Here is a 21,080-nt window from a genome sequence, read left to right on the forward strand (position 1 = left end):
TAATATTTATGAAAAGACATTAACGTCTCTTCAAAGTGTCTTCTCCGTACCCTTAGCTTCTTTCATTATTATTATTATTATTATTATTATTATTATTATTATTGTCATTATTATTTTAACCACATGTACGATCACACATGAGATCGCCTTGATTTAGTTCAACGTCGTCGATTGGTGTGACTTTATGTTTGGAAAACAAAAAGAGGAAAGAAAAATTAAAAAAAGAAAAGTTAGTCGAATCCTTTTGATCTATGCGATCGTTTTTCGTAAGCTATCAAATCGAATGATATAAAAGAACAAAGAAAAAAAAGTCATTCGAATAACATTTTCGAATAATATTTGACGCGTCACTGTGCGTATTACCCGATCAAACTGGCACAGAGTCACGTTGATTATCGATCGCTCTTCTCGATTCCATCAGACGTCTCGAGGTGAGCACGTGAAGTTTTCTTTTTTCTTTTTTTTCTTTTTTTAAAGAGACGACTATTATACTCGAAGAAAAGCAAACAATACGCGATATCGATCGATGGATCTGCCTATCGATCGGATCGAGGAAATAAAATGCAGCAATACTCGTGTAGAAGGATAGGGGTTCAAAAGAGATTGAAGAAAAACGTTCTAGAGGTGTCCACGTCCCTTTGGCGAAAGTTTTAATCCGTTCGTGAGTTTTCTCCAAGAGTTTCGTTAGTAAGTTTGAAAAAAAAAGTTAGCCCGCTAATTGGAGATATTGTCCGCTTCTACTTCGTCTCTTTTATTTCTCTCTCTCTCTCTCTCTCTCTCTCTCTCTCTCTCTCTCTCTTTCTCTGTTTCTCTCGATCCAAGAATCGTCGTCGATTAGAACGAGCACGAGAGTTACAAGTTCCGCGGATTGTAATATTCTTTCTTTTCCTACACGAGAGAAGAGAGAGAGAGAGAGAGAGAGTCTTGCCTTTTATTCCCATTTCAATCCACCGGAGTCAAAGTACTCCACTAGAACGAGCGGAAGACATTTTCGAGAGTCTCGCATCTCGTAGGAAACACGTTTCCTATTCGTCTCTATGCCTGTTTCTCCTACGTTCTCTGGTAATATCGAAGATAGAAGTAGAGAAAAAAGAAAAGAAAGAAAAGCAAACAAAAAAATAAAAAAAGAAAGAAAGAAAGAAAGAAAGAAGGAAAGAAGAAAAGAAAGAAAGAAGGAAGAAAAGAAAGAAACGAAGCTAGCCTTCAGTATTACCTTCAACATCCTCGTGTTTCGACGATCACCCGTCAAACTTGAAATTGTAAAAATTGGAGAGTAAAAAGAAAGAGAAACAAAAAAAGGAAAAAAGAAATACCAGAGAGAGAGAGAGAGAGAGAGAGAGAGAGAGAAAGAGAGAAAGAGAGAGATAAGAGATATAGAAAGAGAAGGGATGGAAAAGGATGAAAATGGAAGGAAAAGGGAAGGGTTGGGATTTGAAGCTCGTGACGTCGTCGTTGGATCTGCGAAAATGAGGGTGAGCAGACGACATTGCGTTGGTACGTGTCTGGAGGCTATCCTCTCGTTGCTGATGTCGCGTTTCCAACTTGTATTTCGTGCGTCTTCCAGGGACTGTCTCTGTCCTTCTTCAGAGTGTAGACGACGATCGTACCTAGTTCTACCTAGTACTTCTACGTTATAAGTATATAACACCGTGTCTTGGTATACGTGTGTATATGTATATGCAAGGAGGGTGGACGGGGATTGGGGTTGAAAGTACGTGGACGCTCATAAGCCTTTAGAAGATCTCGTACGTGTGCTGCAGGAAGGTAGCAAGTACGGAAACCGGGAAACTTCTCTTTGAGACAAGCTCTTAGATTGGACCAATTAGAGACACCCTTCTATCCTCTCCTTTACCCAGCAGCGTCTTTGGCACTCTGCCCTCTACGTTCGCTCTCTCTCTCTCTCTCTCTCTCTCTCTCTCTCTCTCTCTCTCTCACTCTCTCTTTTCGTGCTCTGTCCTTCTCTTTCATTCTCTTGGTGTCGACGATGAAAACGACTCGAAAGATGTGTAAGAGAGAGAGAGAGAGAGAGAGAGAGAGAGAGAGAGAGAGAAGGGACAAAGAACTTGTGGATGAGATTGAAACTGGAGAGAGAGATGCACTCGACGTTACGACTACAACACTTCGACGAGAATGACATTTGATAACTATCCATCTTCGAAAAAAATGACCGCTTCTTATTAAAACGTTTGATATTTTGCGTGAAAGAAGAAAAAAACAGGGAAAAGTAAAAATATAAGAGAAAAGTACAGCATTGAGAACAACGGTAGAATGAAAACGCGAGCGCCTAAGTTGACTTGAGTACTTAAGTACATACTTAAGTACGTCGCATCGATCGATTTGTAGAAAAGCCACTTATTAATATCATCCGTGTGTTCGATGACGTTTCAATTCAACGAACATACCGAAGAATCGATGCGATCGAGCTATTATTAAATTACTTAGACAGAGTTAAAAAGATGATTAAAAAAAGTGAGACTGAACGATCTCGTTGAACATTTTTATTAATTTTTTGATATATAAGTAATACCTATCTCTAGATATTTTTTATTTTCACTGTCGTACAACACTCTTTCTTAACTCTCCAATACCACTTTTGATAACGATAACGATTTTACGATCTCGAGAAATAATTTATCTACTTTTCCGTAGAATGAGGTTTGCGTTTTAGCCTCTGTTGCCACTTGTACTACTATTTGCTCGTTTCTACAAAGAGAGAGGAGGAGAGGAGAAAGAGAGAGAATATTTCATTTGTTGTTTCTGCATACATACGCGTGCATTTCCTCTCTCTCTCTCTCTCTCTCTCTCTCTCTCTCTCTCTCTCTCTCTCTCTCTCTCTCTCTCTCTCTCTCTCTCTCTGTCTCTCTGTCTCTCTGTCTCTTTCTCTGTCTGTTGTTCCAACCGAAACAAAAAAAAAAAAAAAAGTGCAAGCTTCGTCTTCTCGAAACGATTTAAAATGCACAATACGAACGAGAGAAATCCAATTTCCATTTCGGCGGTACGATCCAGCATGCTTTTTTCCCAACGAGCACCACGAACTACGATAAAGTGCGCTCGATCGATTCGTTCGAAACAAGAGGGAAAAATAAAAATAGAGAAGAGTAATAGAGATAGAGGGAGAGAGACAGACAGACAGATGAATAGAGAAAGAGAAAGAGAGAGAGAGAGAGAGAAAAATAAAGAGAGAAAGAGAAAGAGAAATTAAAGGTGACAGGTATTTGCTGGCCGCCAGTTATAAACGAAAGTGAAAGCGAGAGAAGTGGGAAATATATATATATATATATATATATATATACACATATAGAAAGAGAAAGAGAGAGAGAGAGAGAGAGAGAGAGAGAGAGAGAGAGAGAGAAAGATGGGGAAATGTATCCGTGATGAATTAGGATGAAAAATTAACGACTATGGGCAAACAGCGTAGGAACGAACAACGAGCAAACGAGAGGACGAACTGCGGGGACAGCGGTTGGTTGTAGGTGTACAAATCAAGATAATGGCGAATATTTCACGGTAATGTAACGGGTGGCTGAATCGTATAGGTCCCATGGGCTTTCGATGTACAGAACCATCATCCGTATCAATAGAAAAAGATCCGTTCTTCTATTTCTTTTTCTTTTTATTTTTCTTGGTTTTTCATCTCCATCCTGTTGCATAATGTTTGATGTATAAGCATCGATATAAGTCTCTCTCTCTTTCTCTTTCTCTCTCTCTCTCTCTCTTTCTTTCTTTTTCTATCTTTCTATCTTTTTCTCTCTGTCTATATTTCTCTTTTCCGGTTATCAAGAAAAGTACCGAGACACGACGAATAGGAAGATTCAGTATGAAAGCTCGAAGGAGGATGCGAAAAGGAGTAATAGAGACAGTAGATCCGTCCTCCGTCCTGGTCGATATTAAAGCGGGACACCCGCTGTCGCTTTCGAGCACGGAAACGAAACTTCCTTTCGAAGAGAAAAGAGAAAGAGAATCTCAAACACCCGAGAATGATGTTCGCCGTGATATAGCACGAATCTCGAATCGCATGCTATAAAAGAACGTAGTCGTCGTCGTCTTCGTCGTTGTCGTCGTCGTCGTTGGTTGTTTCTCTCGTGAGAAATGAATAAAATATAAAATGAAAGCGTAGATCGCTTTATCCGCAGGGTATATGTTTTGATATTCGTTATTACCAGAGAGAGAGTTAATTACAAACGATATTTGATCTAAGTGAAAATAAACGTAAGAAACGAAAGATCGATGAAATATCAAAGGATGAAAATTTGTCCTTGAGGTCGTACTCCGAGCTTTGGTATTTGTCTACCGAATTGGATTTCGAATTATGGTTTCGAGCTAAAGTTACGAATTATCTTTGAGACCGGTATAGATGTAAATATAATAAATCACGTATACGTACTAATCTAAGCAACTATCAAAGGGTCTATGAGAAGGGAAGGATGAAAGGAAGAATTTTTTCGTTTCTCCTCTGCCTTCGGAGATGATGCAGACGAGCCGGTGTACGGCATCGACGACGGGAACGGCGTCTTTTGAAATCTCTATAAGCGGAAGACCTGTCTGTTTGCACGAGAGCTCCCATTCACGCCGGCCGGCGAATCAATATTGATACGAACTTTATATGTGGAGCGCGTTCTACCCTGTATACGGACTTCCGATGGAATGCAATATTAATAGGACTCTCGAACAATGCTCTTGGTACGCTGCTCCTGCTACTACCTATACAACACACGTACATAATACGTACTTACACGTGTCTACATATGTACGTGTACCTTATAAGTATGGTATATATCTATACATATATATATATATATATATATATATATATATATGATGTGTGTATACGTACGTGTGTACATATATCTACATTATCTCTTTTTGTATGTACACAATACACACACAGCTAGTAAAGTAAGTACGTATGTTTGAGTAAGTGTCGCGAACGATGTCTCGCATTTCCGAATAAAGCTGAGCGAGCAAAGCTTTATTCATAATTCGTCGCTTTTCGTTCTTTACCTTCTCGTAAGTTTTTCAAAGTAACAAATCTTTATAGTAGGGGGAAAGAGAAAGAGAGAGAGAGAGAGAGAGAGAGAGAGAGAGAGAGAGAGGAGACCAACCTATTCTCTATTTATGCGAGAAGAAAAATATTCCAGATGCATCCTCGGATTCTCTCGAATCCCAGCCAGAAATACGATGGAACAAGGGGACATCTGAGATATCTTGAAAAAAAAGCTTTCCACGTCGAATAAAGCACAAAAAAAGAACGAATTTTTTTTTTTTTAGATATTTATGGTCTATAATCTTTCCTTTTTTTTTTTTTATTTCTATGCTTTTTTTCTACTTTTTATATCTTTTTCGTTGTTTCGGTCAAAGCGAAGGGCAAAAGGTGACGGCCATTAAGCGAGATTCTCGAAATGAAATATGAAATATTTAACAGCAGGTGGTCTACCTTTCTCCAGGAACAGAGAGAAAGAGAAGACCAGGTTGGAACTGGTGGTACTCATAGCCCGTGCAACCTGCAACATTTCCGACTCTTTCGGATTGCAAATCAGAAATTCTAATGAAGATTAAGCCGAAGCTTTCTCGGAGATCCGAGCTTTAGCGACATTATAGCGAACCTTTTGTTGGGCCCTCGAGATCTATGCAAAATAGTTGCCCATTCACCGGTATAAGCATAAAGAGAGAGAAAAAGGAAAAAAGGAGAGAGAGAGAGAGAGAGAGAGAGAGAGAATGATTTTTCATTTCCGCAAATTAATGTTTACAAACTATATATAAATATATAAAATATGTACAAAAATATATATAAATATATATATATGTGTGTGTATGTATATCTTTAATTTTTTGTTCTTTTCTTATTTTTTTTTCTATTTAAACAACGCGCAAAATGAATCGTTCTCGCGATAAAAAATAATCGACTACACAAAGGGGATCGATTTTTAATGGATTCTCTGACACGCATTGCCGGCGTAGTATCAATTTACAAATGAATGAGATAAACCGTAAAGGTGGTGTGAGTTTTTTTATAAATACCGGTGTGAAATAACATCCATCCGAGAAGGGTTTATAGTAGCATATGTATGCACACGAATCATCGCGATAGCAGGATGCCGAAGAGTTAATTACAAGCGCCCGTCCAATCACAGTAATAACCCGTGCTCTACTCATCGCACTATCCCCCGCTGTGTTTATACAGTGTGGCAGCTAACACAGAGAGACAAACAAAGAACCGCGGATGAATCTCGAACAAATTTTCACGATTCGGTCCGTGACATAAAAAAAAAAAAAAAAAAAAAAAGAGAAAAAAATGAGAGAGAGAGAGAGAGAGAGGGAAGGAGAGGGGTAGAGAAAAAACGAGAGAAAAAAAATGAGAGAAAAACTAGGACAACCGCGAAGAATAAACGACAACGACGTGCTGATCTAGACTACAAATTTTTTGTCGATCCTGTAGACGGTCCGAACATGGAGAACGTCGTCTCGATTATAATAGATTCGTAAAAGAAAATTCGTTTCACGGAGACTACGGGTTTAACAGGACACATCGGGTCCTGTTGTACGAGAGGAGTGATTTAAAAATAAGAAAAAAAAAAGAAAAGAGAGAAAACGAAACAAAACATAGAAAAACATTTGAGCGTACAATCGTGCAAATAGAGATATCGTTCGAAAAACATCAACAACCGTTGGCTTTTGGTTAGCCACGCTAAATGAATTTATTCTCGCGTATCGAGTCTTTAATCCTTTCTAATTGCATGCGGAAAAAATATAACGAAGTCGGCTCTATTTAACGTTTCGTCCATTGTTTCAGCCGTCGCTGGCAGACAGGACGAGATATCACGAGAAAGAGAAAGAGACAGACAGACAAACAGAGAGAGCGAGAGAGAGAGAGAGAAAGAGAGAGAGAGAGAAAAGAGAGGGGGAAGAGTTTTGTTAACCGAGATGAGAATAGTTTGGAGAGCCACTGTACGTTGTTGGCCAGTCAGCCGCGATACGGTTTAGCGATTTTCCGTTTAACTCGACGTTTCCATCGCCCGGATAAAAGCAAGAGAAGGATAGTAGATATAGAGAATGAAAGAGAGAAAATGATGGAGAGAAAAAGGGGATGGTTGGAGAGAGAAGAGGAAGGAGGACAGAGGGAACATTGTACGCGCGTGGCTTCGTAAAAACGTTGGAAACACGTTGTGTCCGTCGAGGCGGACGTATAATTTCCGACTCAGCACGACTCGCGAAATCCTCGTCAACGTTTCATTTGCCTCCCATGATTCCTCTTCTCCCTCCTCATCCCTACCAACCCCTCCCATCTCTTTCGTTTCTCTTCTGGTGAGCTTACAACGCGGAGCATGGCTCGCTCCTCTTTCTCTCTTTCACCCCTCTCTCTTCTTTCTCTCTCTTTTTCTCACCGTTCTTTTTTGGATCCTTTCTTTTATAACCGTGTGTGTAGTACACGTATGTGTGTGTGTGTGTGTGTGTTTCTATGCACGTTCGGTGTTTCCTCGTCCGATGTTCAAGCTGACACGTACTTCGACAATTTTTTACACATCGTTAACTACGAATTATTGAAAATAAAGATGTCGGTCTTTTGTGTGTGTGTGTGTGTGTAATTATTTCGAAATGTTGGAAAAAGAAAGAAAGCCAACAAGATTCAATTGAATAAGAAGTAAAAGGAGATGGAGGAGCGAAGGGTCGGTCGGCCTTGAAAGTTTCTACGAAACCCTCCGCGAAAACTTAAGTCTGTATGTGTGTATAAATGTATGTATGTATGTATGTAGTTAGACACGCGTTGAATTTTCCGAGAAGTACTTACGTTCTTTCGTAAATTTCTTTAAAAACGATTTTCCAAGAGCGCCCGTGAAAGTGGAATCCGGCTTGCTGTCACGCGAGAAAAGGTCAACTCCGGAGAGAGAGAACACGCGAGTTCTGTTCCCGAGACTATATCTATATCTATATCTACACATACACACACACACACACACACACATATCGAGGCTATATCTATATACATATATCGAGACTATTTATATATATATATATATATATGTATGTATGTATGTATAGATATATGCGTGTATATGGTATACGCTTCGGGATATTTGTACCGGCTATTAACTTTTCTTCGTGATCACAACTAGAACATACTAGAAAAAGAAAGAAAGAAAGAAAAAGAGAGAAAGAGAAAGAAAAAAAACAGTAGAATATAAAATGTTCGATCATCCGGTAATCGCATTTCTCTATGTAATATAGTCGACCTCGTTAAATATCTTTGAAATATCAAAGTTCAAGAAGTGTTATGTTAAAATTTGCATAACTATATGTAAGAGAAAATGGAATAAGCTCAAAGTATATACATACATACACATATATGTATACACACACACACACACACGCGCGACGATTTTATTTTTCTTTAAACATCGACCGATTTGTAGTTGAGAATCTCGGTACGTACGTACGTATGTACATACATATGCATCCATATATGTACATAAGCGGTAAGAGAAAATTGGGTAGGAAAATGCAAAGAGGGAAAAATCGATAGGAGTGGCAGCTAAATGGCGAAGTTACGTGTACTTACGTTCTGCCGTATAAACAAACGGTTACGTCTGTCGGGGGCAGCGAACTTCGTGATGTAAGCTGTGCAACGGGGAACGTTAGGAGAACGAACAGAGAGAGAGAGAGAGAGAGAGAGAGAGAGAGAGAGAGAGAGAGAGAGAGAGACAGACAGAGAGGGAAAGATAGACAGAGAGGGAAAGATAGACATAGAGATAGACAGAGAGAGAGAGAGAGAGAGAGAGAAAGAGAGAGAGAGAGAGAGAGAGAGAGAGAGAGAGCCTCGAGCATCTCAACGATAACGACCTTCGCCTTCGTCGAGGGAAGGCGAAGGCGAAGGCGAAGGCAAAGAGAGGGAGAAGGGAGAGGGTGGGTGGGGGAGTTGAAGAGAAGGTCTTATCTCTCCTGACGGGCGTTGCTGCCTTTTCCGTGTTGTTCGTCGCTCGCACGCGAGAAACGTTCGAACTTAATGAGCGAGAAGGAGAATCTTTGGAAGGACGAGAAAAGTGACTACTCGCTCGATCTCTTTCTTTTCTATCGGCTCGCTGTTTGTCCTCTGTCTTCTAATAAAAATTTTTTTTCCTACCCCTCGTCTCGTTCTCTCGTCAATAAAAAACCTTTCTTTTTCTCTTCGATATCGGTCGCGCGACACCTATCTTTGCAGCGTTTCGCAAACGAGCGACCATTTCTTTTCCTTTTCTTTCCTTTTCTTTTCTTTTTGTGGGCAAGAGGGAATATTACGTCGATAAACACGTATTCATTTGACGTCGATAACACGAAGAAAGAAGATCTCTTCTCTATCGTCGTTCATTCCCCTCTTTTCCACCCCCTACTCCTGCCCCCATCATTTCCACCACCCTTTACTTCCCAATAACGTTTGGCAATGGTCCAATATCTAACTTTCTTTTTTTTTATCTTTCGTATTTTTTTTTTTTTGTTCTTCTTTCCTACTCATTGTAACCTCACCGTAAATAAAAGTCCGATCGTTCGGCATTTTGTAACGAAATCGAAGTACCTATACAACTCACCCTCACCCTCGCCTTTCACCCTCGATACCGAACGATGATGGTCCATCTTATCTTTAACTTAGGTACGATCGAATACTCATTTATTTTCAAACACGATCGAATTCAATGTGAGTGAGTAAGTACATATTCTTCGGTAAAAACTGAATAGATAAGTAAGTATAAATTAATTAATTATTAAGTACGTTGAATATCAGGAGGGATGAATTCAAGTAAAACGGCGAATTCTCGCGTTAAGAAGTTTTCACGGATCTAAGCGAACGAATGGTTTGATGAAATGAAGGGAGCAAGAAAGAGAAAGAGAAAGAGAACGAGAAAGAGAAAGAGAAAGAGAAAGAGAAAAAGAAAGAGAGAGAGAGAGAGAGAGAGAGAGAATTGAGAGGGTTAACGAGATTTGCGAGATTACCGAAAGAACAATGATGGCGGGTAAACAACGAGTTAAAGGCCGAACTGCAGGTGCTCTTTGTTCTCGTTAAGTGATTCAATTTCGTTTAAGGTTCGTTTAAGGCCGAAGGGGGGGGGGAGGGTTTGAAGAGTCAAGGACTTTCGTGCACGTTCCTATTTCTCTCATTCTCTTTCTCTATCTATCTATCTATTCATCTCTCTTCCTTTCTCTTTCTTTCTCTTTAGGATGCACCGCCTACGTAACGACCAACGGCGGTCGCTGCCTTTACAACCCCTTTTTCCAGGCCGTTCTTCTACGACGCCCACTTCTCTTTCTTTCTTCCTCTTTCTCTCTCTCATTCTTTCTCTTTCTACTACTACCTCCAACGATGTGCCTTATCTAGTAGGGTGGCCGCGCTAAATCGTTGCGCGTGACCGTGCATACTAAAACGATTCGACTGGGCGGTTATGTTCTACTACGGCTGACCCTTCGTGTAATTCCTTTGACGTATGCTATTCCTCGGATAAAACTTTCTTCTTCTCTCTCTCTCTCTCTCTCTCTCTCTCTCTCTCTCTCTGTCTATCTGTTTCTATCTCTCTGTTTCTATCTCTATCTATCTATCTATCTCGTTTCCTCACCCTCCTAACTCGTACGAATATTACCGTTTCGCCCTATCGTACGAACCGACGAACGTTTTGATATACCCGGAAATGAAGGCAAAGTAAAATCTAGTACGGCATAGAGAGCTCCCAATGTCGGTTAAACATTTCTTCCTATATATAGATTCGATCGAACCAATTTTCTGATCCTTGCACCGACGGGCACGGGAATCTAGTAATTAAAGTCGATCGTTAATATAGGTGTGTGTGTATATGTATGTTTATATATATATATATATATGTATGTATGTATGTATGTATGTATGCATGTATGTATGTATGCATGTATGTATGTATGTATGTATGTATATGTAAAGAAGAAAAAAAATATTAACAATTATTCTTTTTCCTTTTTTTCCCGATAAAGAACGTCCGTGGAAAATTCATTCGCGAACGATTAATACGTATGCATGTACTACGGTAAACTACGAAGAGAAAACGTTATAAAGTGGCGCGTGTCGTTGTCACTTGTAATTTAGCGACTAAATTCAGCTCGTTTCGAGGCCGTCGAGAGAGAGAGAGAGAGAGAGAGAGAGAGAGAGAGAGAGAGAGAGAGAGAGAGAGAGAGAGAGAGAGAGAGAGAGAGAGAGAGAGAGAGAGAGAGAGAGAGAGAGAAAGAGTGAGAGTGAGAGATAGCTCGATATGTAGTAACGCGCACGCTCCCGGCACGTTTAACGAATGCGATACAGCATGCAACGCGAATTTGATCAACGAGATGATCTCGATTATTCCGGCATAGGTCAAAGAGGACAAACGCGTTAAAGAAAATTACAGTGCCGTTTTAGTACTTTGAATAAGCTATTCAGAACAAATTGTTGAATTCAAAAGAAATTTTCAGAACGTACATATATACGTACGTATGTTAAAAGTGTTATAATTTGAAAAGATGTATTCTTTTTGTGAGATAGAGATAGAGATAGAGATATAGAGATAGAGAGATAGAGAGAGAAAGAGAGAGAGAGAGAGAGAGAGAGAGAGAGAAAAAATTGAAAAAGAATATAGGTCGAGATAGTTGCGAAGGGCTATCTCGAGTAACTAAGTACTTTCCGCTCTGCCTACGAATCGCAATGCGGTCGTTCGATGCACGAAACGGCCAGGCCAGTATATCGATTCGTGAAAGAGGAGGAGAAGGAGGAGGTGGAAAACTCCTCCTTCGAGCTCCTCTCGCTGTACTCTCTCTGTGCCTCTGATCGTTCATACTTTCGTCGCGCGATAACGATTTATAAAGTTTCAACGGGCCCGTAAAAAGTCGTGAGACCTCGGCGCTCGTAAAGTTATCGGTATGTTAGTTCGGGTAATAAAAAGTGCAAGAAAAGGGAGCCGTAAAGGGCGAACGATAAGCCCGATAATAGCTGAACGAAAAAGAGAATGAAGAAAATCGATTCGCTCGTTTCGTTTCGTTTCGTTTCGTTAGAAAAAAAAAAAAAAAAAGAAAAAAGAGAAGCTTGCTCACCTTCTCCCGAAGCATATCCCGTACTCTGGTAGCTTGGCTTCTGCTACGATGGAGTTCCAGTTGCAATTCGAGACATCTCTCTTGCCAATTGAGTTCCTCGACGGCGCTGGAATAGCCATCGAAACTCTTGGAAGATCCATAAGTCGGCCTGGCTTCGAGTTTTTCCTTCTTCGAATCGGCGCAAGCCGCGGGTGCCGCGGACCTTTGATCGAGAAACAATCTGTTCTCGACGAACGATCTTCCTGCCGACTGCTGCTGCTGCTGCTGTTGTTGTTGCTGCTGTTGTTGTTGTTGTTGTTGTTGTTGATGGTCCACCGGTTGATGTCTACCGGAGAAGGAGAAGGCTCTATCGAAATGAGCTCTGGTCGAAGATGATCCTGGATCGAAGGTGGGTCTACCTCTGGCAAAAGCCGACGACAATTCCTTAGACACCTCGTAAGGATTGCTCGTAGCTTGACCGAAATCCGTTTGCGCGGCGAACGTTCTTTTATCGGCATATTCGACGTGGCCGCTCGATTCCGAGGTAAAATCGTACGGGCTACACTTGCTCTTGCTCGGATCGCGCAATTCGACGTAACCGGTGCCCCTGGAGGAATCCGCGAAATTCTTTTCCTTTTGAAAGAGCAAGTTCGGCACGTTTACGTAGGGCGAGTCACGCGAGTGAACGATCGTGCCACCGGTACTTCCGGTAACAACAACGGTGCCTCCGCCACCGCCCACGCTACCGCCGCCATTGTTATTGTTATTGTTATTGAGAGGAGTCGCGCTTTGATGCCGCGGCCTTGGCGGTGGCGTCGGCGCTTGACGAAAGTGACGAGGCCATAATCGCGGACTGTCAGGGCCGCTCGACAATCCTCGAGCCGATTCGGAAGCGACTTGCTGCCTCCGAATGCCCTCGGGCGTACTCGGCTGCTGTTGCTGCTGTTGGCCAACGTTGCTCGTCGACTCGTGCGCCCGAACACCGAGTCTTGGGCTGCACGGTGCGGACGAGCTCGAACCAAAGTCCGTCGCTAGACGCGCGATCGGATCGAGAATCTGAGACAGACGACGTGCCGGCGAGCCTCGTATCTCGTCCATCCTCTTCGGCTTCTATTGTTTTACTTTCTCCTCTAGATCGCTAGATATTTCTATTCTTATCAAAAGATCACGTAGTAGAAGGGAAGCTCGCGAGAACGAGGACGAGGACGACGACGACGACGATGTTGTTGTTGTTGTTGTTGTTGTTGTTGTTGTTGACGATGACGATGATGATTTTCCTTGAACGGCTCGTGTGCTCTTCCCTCGTCGATCATCGTCGTTTAAGTTCACGGCATCCTCGCTCGTTACGACCGTTAAAATCTGCGAACAGAATCGTTCCACGTTGTAACATTTGACTGTTTGGCAAAAAACCAAAAATTTTTTTCTTTTTTTTTTCTTTCTTTTTTTTTGGAACGGATTTACGCGGAATCTTTCGACAACAACGACGAGAACGAAGACGACGACGACGAGGACGACGACGACAAAGTTGAATCAGGAAATGAAAAGGGAGATGCGAGTATTAACCAACGCTAAGTGTTTGCTCTACTAAATTGAAAGCTGTAACTCCATGAGGGTGTCTCTCAAAGCGTTCCTCTCGTCTCCTCTCTCTCTCTCTCTCTCTCTCTCTCTCTCTCTCTCTCTCTCTCTCTCTCTTTCTCCTCCTTCTTCTCTTTCCCTTTGTCCTCACCCTTGACTCTCCTTTGCCGTCTTCGACCGACGAAAGGAGAAGACGAAAGGAAAAAGGGACGAAAGAGAGGGAGAAAGCCAATGGTAGAAAGACGCCACTGTCGCAAGGCTTCAAAGTTTATTTTAAGGTCGGTAATAAAAAGAACGAAATGAAAAGCCGGATGGGGGAACGCGCCGAGTGACTTTTGCGTTCGTGCTTCAGTAAAACGTCTCCTCGAGACGAGAAATTCATACCGATTGATAATATCGCCATCTAATAATAATAATAAAATAATGATAATAATAATAATAATAATAATAATAATAATAATAATAATAATGATAATAACGATAACTCTTATTATAATTGTATATAATAATAATAATAATAATAACAATTAATTTATAAGAAAAAAAGAGGGAGAGGGAGAGAGAGAGAAATATGTAAAATGTAGCCAACAAAAATAAAGCAACGACGAACCCGATGGTTTTGTTTCGAGAGAAAACAGTAATTATACAAATTGGTAGCACCGCCGGAAACACCATCCTCGTCCAGAAATAATACCAAGGACCGCGAGAGAAGTAAATTTCAAGAGGGTCATGGCCCTTTTATACGACCTCTTCCTGTCTTTTTCGAGCTTCCAGCTAGGCCCCTTTCTATCTTTTCACCCTCTCTTAGTCTTTTTCTCGCAAGAGTGTCGGTGCCACCGAAGACACAATGACACTCGATGGAAGAAAAAAAAAGAGATAAAGAGAGACAGAGAGAGAGAGAGAGAGAGAGAGAGAGAGAGAAACAGAAAGAGTGAGAGAGAGAAAAGAAAAATTCTCGACAACCTGTAGCTGAGAACGTCTGACGATGAACTTGGCTCTCTCTCTCTCTCTCTCTCTCTCTCTTTCTCTCTTTCTCTTGTTCTGTCTTATCGTTCGTTTATTAAGTACTCGGAAAAAGCATCCAGGAGAGAAACGAGAAAAGACCAGAACGAATGTAGAGAGAAAATACACGTAGAGAGTCGAATCTCGACGACTTCCATTCGACGTGCTCCCTCCGGAAGGGAAAGTCGTGTCGGCTATGCACAAAGGAATTCCGAGGATCGCGAATACGAGTATCATGTATTTCGAGTGAGAGTTCCAGCGTAAACTTTACACCTCCGTGAATATGCGGTTTACAAGTTAACTAAAGAAGGAACGTATATATGTACATATTTCCCGTGCTCTTCTATTCCCGAGCTAATTTATCACGAAATGTTGATTCGAAGTCATCCTCGTCGTCGTTCTCATCCTTGTCGGCGTCGTCATGGAAATATATATATTTACATAGAGAGAGAGAGAGAAAGAGAGAGAGCTCGTATAATAATCGTGTATCTTCATCTCTTTGGTATTGCAAGATCGCAAGGAATATAACCGAGGAACGTTCTCCCTCGTGCACTCTCGTAACAAAACTTACTGATATGTATCTACATTTAAAAAAAAATAAAGAAAGAATAAAAAGAAAAACATCAAGGAAAACAGAAAAACAAAATGAGAAAAGAAATTTCGTAGAGAATAAGGGAGAAGAAATTTCTCGTATTTTCCGGGAAAACAGAAGGAATAATTATCGGATAGTCCAACGGGGAGGATAGTTATCGGATGATACGGGTGCGACGCGTACCGCGAGACGTCGATTAAACTCGAACGGTCGAATTATTCGAAGAGCAGGAGGAGAAGAGAGGAGAAAGAGAGGAGGAAAAAGAGAGGAAGAGGAAGAGGAAGAGAAAGAGAAAGAGGAGGAAGAGGAGGAAAGCGAGATATCGCTTTTGGGCGTAGAATTATTCGAAACACAATGGGCCACCAGGACCCATCTCACCATCAGCCAAGGTGGATACGTTCGTATTGTATAAAGCTATATAATAATAATTCGTAAGCCGAATATGTCGTTTAGCCTCGGGCTTAACGCATCGAACGAAGGTGGCGCCATGTTGCGTACCGTGTCGGACAGAACGAACGAACGAACGAACGAACGAACGAATAAACGAACGAACGAACGGCACAGATCTCTTTATAGGACCGATCGACTGGTAATAATAATTCAAACCGTCCTCGGTATCGCGTCTCCTAGACTCGTAGATAAGTCGAAGAACGTCAAACTCTCTTCTCTTTTCTCCTCTGCTTCTTCCTCTCCTCTCCTCTCGATCGACTCGACGCGACGCGACCAGGAAAATCCAAACGGTTCGAGAACACGAGACGCCTCCAAGAATAACATCGTGTTGCGCAATGCACTTTGATGAACGAACGAATCGTCGATAAGTCTACTTCCCCTCCTCCCCCTCCTCTACTCTTCCTCTCTCTCTCTCTCTCTCTCTCTCTCTCTCTCTCTCTCCATTTCTTTTTCTTTCTCTTTCTTTCTTTCTTTCTTTCCGTCTCTCTTCGAGCTCAAACTCGAACTCGCCTACGTTGCATCCGGCGCGATGCGTTGCATTTTTTATTCTATTCGACACGATTGATCGATCGTGCGGAGAAACGTCGTCTCCGTTGCGTTCGATTTCTTCTTCTTCTTTTTCTTCTTCTTCTTCTTCCTTCTCTCCCTCCTCTACCTTCTCCTTCTTTCTTTTTCTTTTTCTTTTTCTTTCACCGACGTACGCGACTAACGCAACCAAAGAGAAAAGAGAGTAAAAGAGAACATTGCTTTTCCATATAACCTCTTCTCGTTACATCGATTCTATACCACCGGTCCTGCATAAACTCACGACGCTTTAATAAAGCAAGCCACCGCCGCTCTGCCGTCACCACCACCATCACCATCGTCACCACCGGCACCATCACCATCGATGCCACCAATGCCACTATATTCCACCACGCGTTTTATTATTACTACGTTATAAATCTATTCGAAGGATATCGACAGTGCTGATTTTTATGTGGACCATAGATAGGTATGGCCTATCGAACGTCCTAGCGTGATCTCTATCTATCTCTCTCTTTTTTTCTTTCTCTCTCTATCTCTCTTTCACCGTACCTTTTTTTCTTTCTCTCTCTCGTCCTCCCGTTCACTCGCCGGCTATCACATAATCCCGCTCGTTTTACGAGCAAACGAACGTCCTTTATTTTTCGCCAGATACGCCGTTCCTTTCGGATTTTTCTTCTCCCTCTTTCATTTTCTCTTTCTCCCTATGTCTCTCCGTCTCCATCTTTTTCTCCTGAGGAAAAATTCTCACTCCTTTTTACACGCCCGTTGATGCCCGTCCCGAAGAGTTCACGAAACTCGTAAAAATTTCTTATACGTATCCTTTATCTCTCTTTGTATTTCCCCCATTATACTTTCTCCAAAAAATCGCGCGAATGGAAAAACCAGGAATTAGAAATTCGTGGGAAGGAACAAGTTCTTTACTGAAAGTGACGAACGTGTATCCATCCGTCTATCTATACATACATACGTACATATATATATATATATATATATATATATATATATATATACATATATACATGCAGGTTAATTCTTAATTGTAATAAAATTACGTATTCATAGCATGGCAGTTTCTTCCTTTTTTTCTTTCTCTCTCTCTCTCTCTCTTTCTCGTCTCTTTACTACTCCGTCGTTCTCCCTTACGTTGGCTGTATGGATCAGGATGAGAGAAAAAGAGAGGAAACGGTGTTGCGTGTCTGTGTCTGTGTGTGTCAGAGCGCGCGCTCGCACAAATACTAAGTATGTATATATATATATATATATATATATATATATATATATATGCAAAAGCACGAAGATGTGTATACACGCGGGAACGGGTGGTCCCGTGGTGTCCATGAATAAATTTCGAATTAACTTTCGAACGGTTCTCGTGCCACGTTATACGAGCCGCGACGGAAAGAAGGAGCCCATCGCAATCTCGACGACGGTTTCTCCGTTACGCTCGTTATAATACGGAGGATTTTAAAAGGTCCTTGTTCTTCGAAACCCAAAAGGGTACCTTCTTATTAAACGTACGCGACTTCATCGGGAAACTACTTTACGACGATATATAAAGAAAATTTTTTTTCCCGAAATATATGGCAGAGAAAAAAAAAAGAAAAAAAGAACAAAAAAGTAAAAAAAAAAAGAAAGAAAGAAAAAGAAGATTAAAAAAGAAGATAAAAAAAGAGAGATAGAGAGAGAGAGAGAGAGAGAGAAAATAGTAGAATGCCTTTAATTTAGTTAGCAACGTTTTTACCAAACTCTCTTCCTCTTCCAAGCCATCTTTTCCTTTATCTCCTCCTCCTCCTTCTCCTCCTCCTCGGTTCAACTTAAAAGTATATAAAATGCTATGTTCACGGACGAAGGTATGTACGTACAAAGGGAAACGACGAACAAGTGCGTCGTACGAATGGTAGACACGGTGAATCGTAAGTACAAAGGGACGACGGATCGTTTACGGGAAAGCAGTGAAAATAATGTCTCCTTCCGTTTCCATGCTTTTTGTCCCGAGTTATGCTCCTCTATATGCATACATATTTATATACTTGTCATAAACGAATATATATATATATATATATATGTGTGTGTATAATCTATATATACACACTAGGTGTATATATTATACACAGTACGAAAGTTAAACTTATATCGAGGAAGTGAAACGATTTTTAAAACGTCATGGTCGATGTATCGAAATATAAAAAAGAAAAAGAAAAAAAAAAAGGAAAAGAAAAAACATCGAAGATGGAAGACGCAGTAAGTCCTTCTTTCCTTCTCTTTCTCCTCGTTCGTTTATTCGAAAGAAATTCGAAGAATTTGGAAGGATAACGATTATTAGATTTTCGTTCCAGCATCGGTCATCTTCTTTTAAATCGGGTCAGCACTCATCCCTCTTGTATCACCCCCTCCCATTTCTCTCTTTCTCTCTTTTCTCCCCCATTCCATAATTTTCCTTCTCTAACTCCAACACCTTCTCCTTCTTCCTCCTTTTTCTCCTCCTCTTTAGAAAACGTCGTAGGACGATTCACGCTCCTCGAAATTCGATGGTATATCCCCGTTTATGTATTATTTATGGGCCGATAGATCCTCCGCGGGAGAAGAACGAATGCGATTCTTTTTCGGCGAATAGGAGAGGAAGCATAATTTATTTGATCGTGCTAGCTGTGTAATATGCAAAAGGGCGCACGTCGCTTCTTCAAATTGTCAATGGGGGGGAAGGACAATGACGTTTCTACCTGACCCGTCGTCGTTCAAACTGCGACCCCATAACGCCAAAAAAAAAAAGAAGGAAGAAAGGAAGGAAGAAAAAAAAAAAGAAAAGGAGAGAAAAAAGAGACAAAATAAAAGAAAATAAAAGAAAAGAAAATCCTTCTTCTTTGGCTCCACCTTCGTCCTTCCTTCTCCTTTCTCCTTCTTCGTGTGTCGTCCACCATCGTCTAACCGTCTTCGTCTGTCGTCAGTCGTCTTCCTCTTTCGAAGCTTGGGCTCAAAGTCGCGTGCGAAGAAACTATCCTGCGGATACGTGACGGGAATGTATCGTGAATGCTAATTGCGTATAGAAAGGGTATGCACGGAGGCCTTACGTCGGAAACGTCGAGGAATATGGAACTGTCCTTTGCCCGATAATACAGCGAACGAGCCACGGGAAGTGAAGAAAATCGAAAGAGAGAAAGAGAGAGAGAAAGAGAGAGAGAGAAGAAAAGAAAAAAAATCATATCCATTTATTCATTTCGATTTAATTATCCTATCTATTATCCTATCTATCTATCTATCTATATATATATATATAATAAATTAAAGAAAATACGTAATAAAAACTGTACTTTATCTGATTTATCATTATATAATATATATAAAATAAATTAAAGAAGATACATAATAAAAACTGTACTTTATCTGATTTATCATTATATAATATATATAAAATAAATTACAGACAATACATAATAAAAACTGCACTTTATCTGATATATCATTATATATATATATGTGTGTATGTATGAATGTATGTATGTATGTATGTAGGTATGTATGTATGTATAAAACAAATTAAAGAAAATACATAATAGAAACTGTACTGATAGATAGAATTACAAGTTCGCACGTGTCACGTTGACGACAAACCACGCTTCGTATTTATCGTCATTTCCGGTGCGTAAATAGCATCTTCCGTGCCACTCGGCCATCTCTTCTTTCAACATGGACTAGTAAGTACTTACTACTGTTCGACTATAGCAACAGTGCAAGAGACGCTCTTTATAATTCCTCGCGTAACATACGAACGCTTTTCCGCATGGTCTTGCCTTTTCCGCGAGAAAACGCATTACTCCGTTTCACCTTCGTAAGTCGTCTTCGTCTTTCTCCTCATCGTCGGTCGTTCTCATCTACGAATACAAATCTATTCCGTCAAATTTTCTACTTCCGTTATTTTTTCTCTCTTCTGCAATATTTTACAAGCTTTACTAAACACCTTCTCGTTGGTCAACGAGCATAAAGTGAAAGACCTTCAAATTATATTTACCTCCCTTCCTACCTTCTTTCTTTACTTCGAGAGTATAGAATTCATCGGAGAAAAAAAAACAATAATAATAATAATAATAATAATAATAATAATAATAATAATAATAATAAAACGGAAGAAAAAGAGGAAGAGGAAGAGACGAGGTCGCTCCGATTTAAGAAAAAAACACACCCGTCAAATGGCGAATCTCGTAAAGGGCGCTTGTTTTAAGAGATATCGTTTGACGAGCATCGTCTTCCAAAAGGGATGTTCTCGCCTGAAAACGCGCTATCTCGAAGCCTCGAAAGTTTACGACCGAGGAAACAAGGGAGAACGACGATACAACGGTTTGCAGAGTAACAGAGAAGGGTGGGTGGAAGAAGAGGGGGAGGGAAACTAGGCAAGAGGAAACGAGAGAGGAGGCCCGAAACGAGTTTAAAACTTTCTGACAGCTCGTTTTCGAAGTTGAAGTCTCATGAAAAAAAAAAAAAAAAAGAAAAAGGAAAAAAGATAGATTAGATAGATGGATAGATGGATAGATAGAAAAAGAAAGATACGACAGATCAGGGATTATTTCAATTTTCTATTGAAAAAGAAAATGAAAATGAAAAAAATTCGACTATTTTTCTCTCTCTTTCTCTCGCTCTCTGTCTTTTATCATTGAGAAAAAATAATGAATGAAAACCAAGTAGGTCAATTATTAGAAAAAAGAACTATACTATCATAATAAGTATAGTTCGATTCTTTTGTCTCGTCTCATCTCTCTCTCTCTCTCTCTTTCTCTCTCTCGTCATTACTTCGTACACATTACACTCTCGGACATTACTCTTCTTGCATCACCGATTTGTCACTGCCAAGACAACGGACTTATCGTCTTACGAAAATCGACGACGATGTCTAATGTTTCGAACTTAACTT

General features: G+C 40.6%; 1 protein-coding gene across 7 annotated transcripts in view; it reads right to left on the minus strand.

Moving 5' to 3' along the window:
* Positions 1 to 21,080, minus strand: part of LOC122628180 (uncharacterized protein CG43867) — a 107,583-nt gene that overhangs the window by 78,701 nt on the left and 7,802 nt on the right. For all 7 annotated transcript variants that reach the window (XM_043810166.1, XM_043810169.1, XM_043810167.1 and 4 more), the window contains exon 2: positions 12,052 to 13,389. In XM_043810166.1, the coding sequence (XP_043666101.1) occupies positions 12,052 to 13,128 (1,077 nt within the window). In that variant the 5' untranslated portion in view covers positions 13,129 to 13,389. The remainder of the gene's footprint in view (positions 1 to 12,051; positions 13,390 to 21,080) is intronic.

The sequence above is a fragment of the Vespula pensylvanica genome, chromosome 3, assembly GCF_014466175.1.
Source record: "Vespula pensylvanica isolate Volc-1 chromosome 3, ASM1446617v1, whole genome shotgun sequence".
Taxonomy (NCBI): Eukaryota; Metazoa; Arthropoda; class Insecta; order Hymenoptera; family Vespidae; genus Vespula; species Vespula pensylvanica.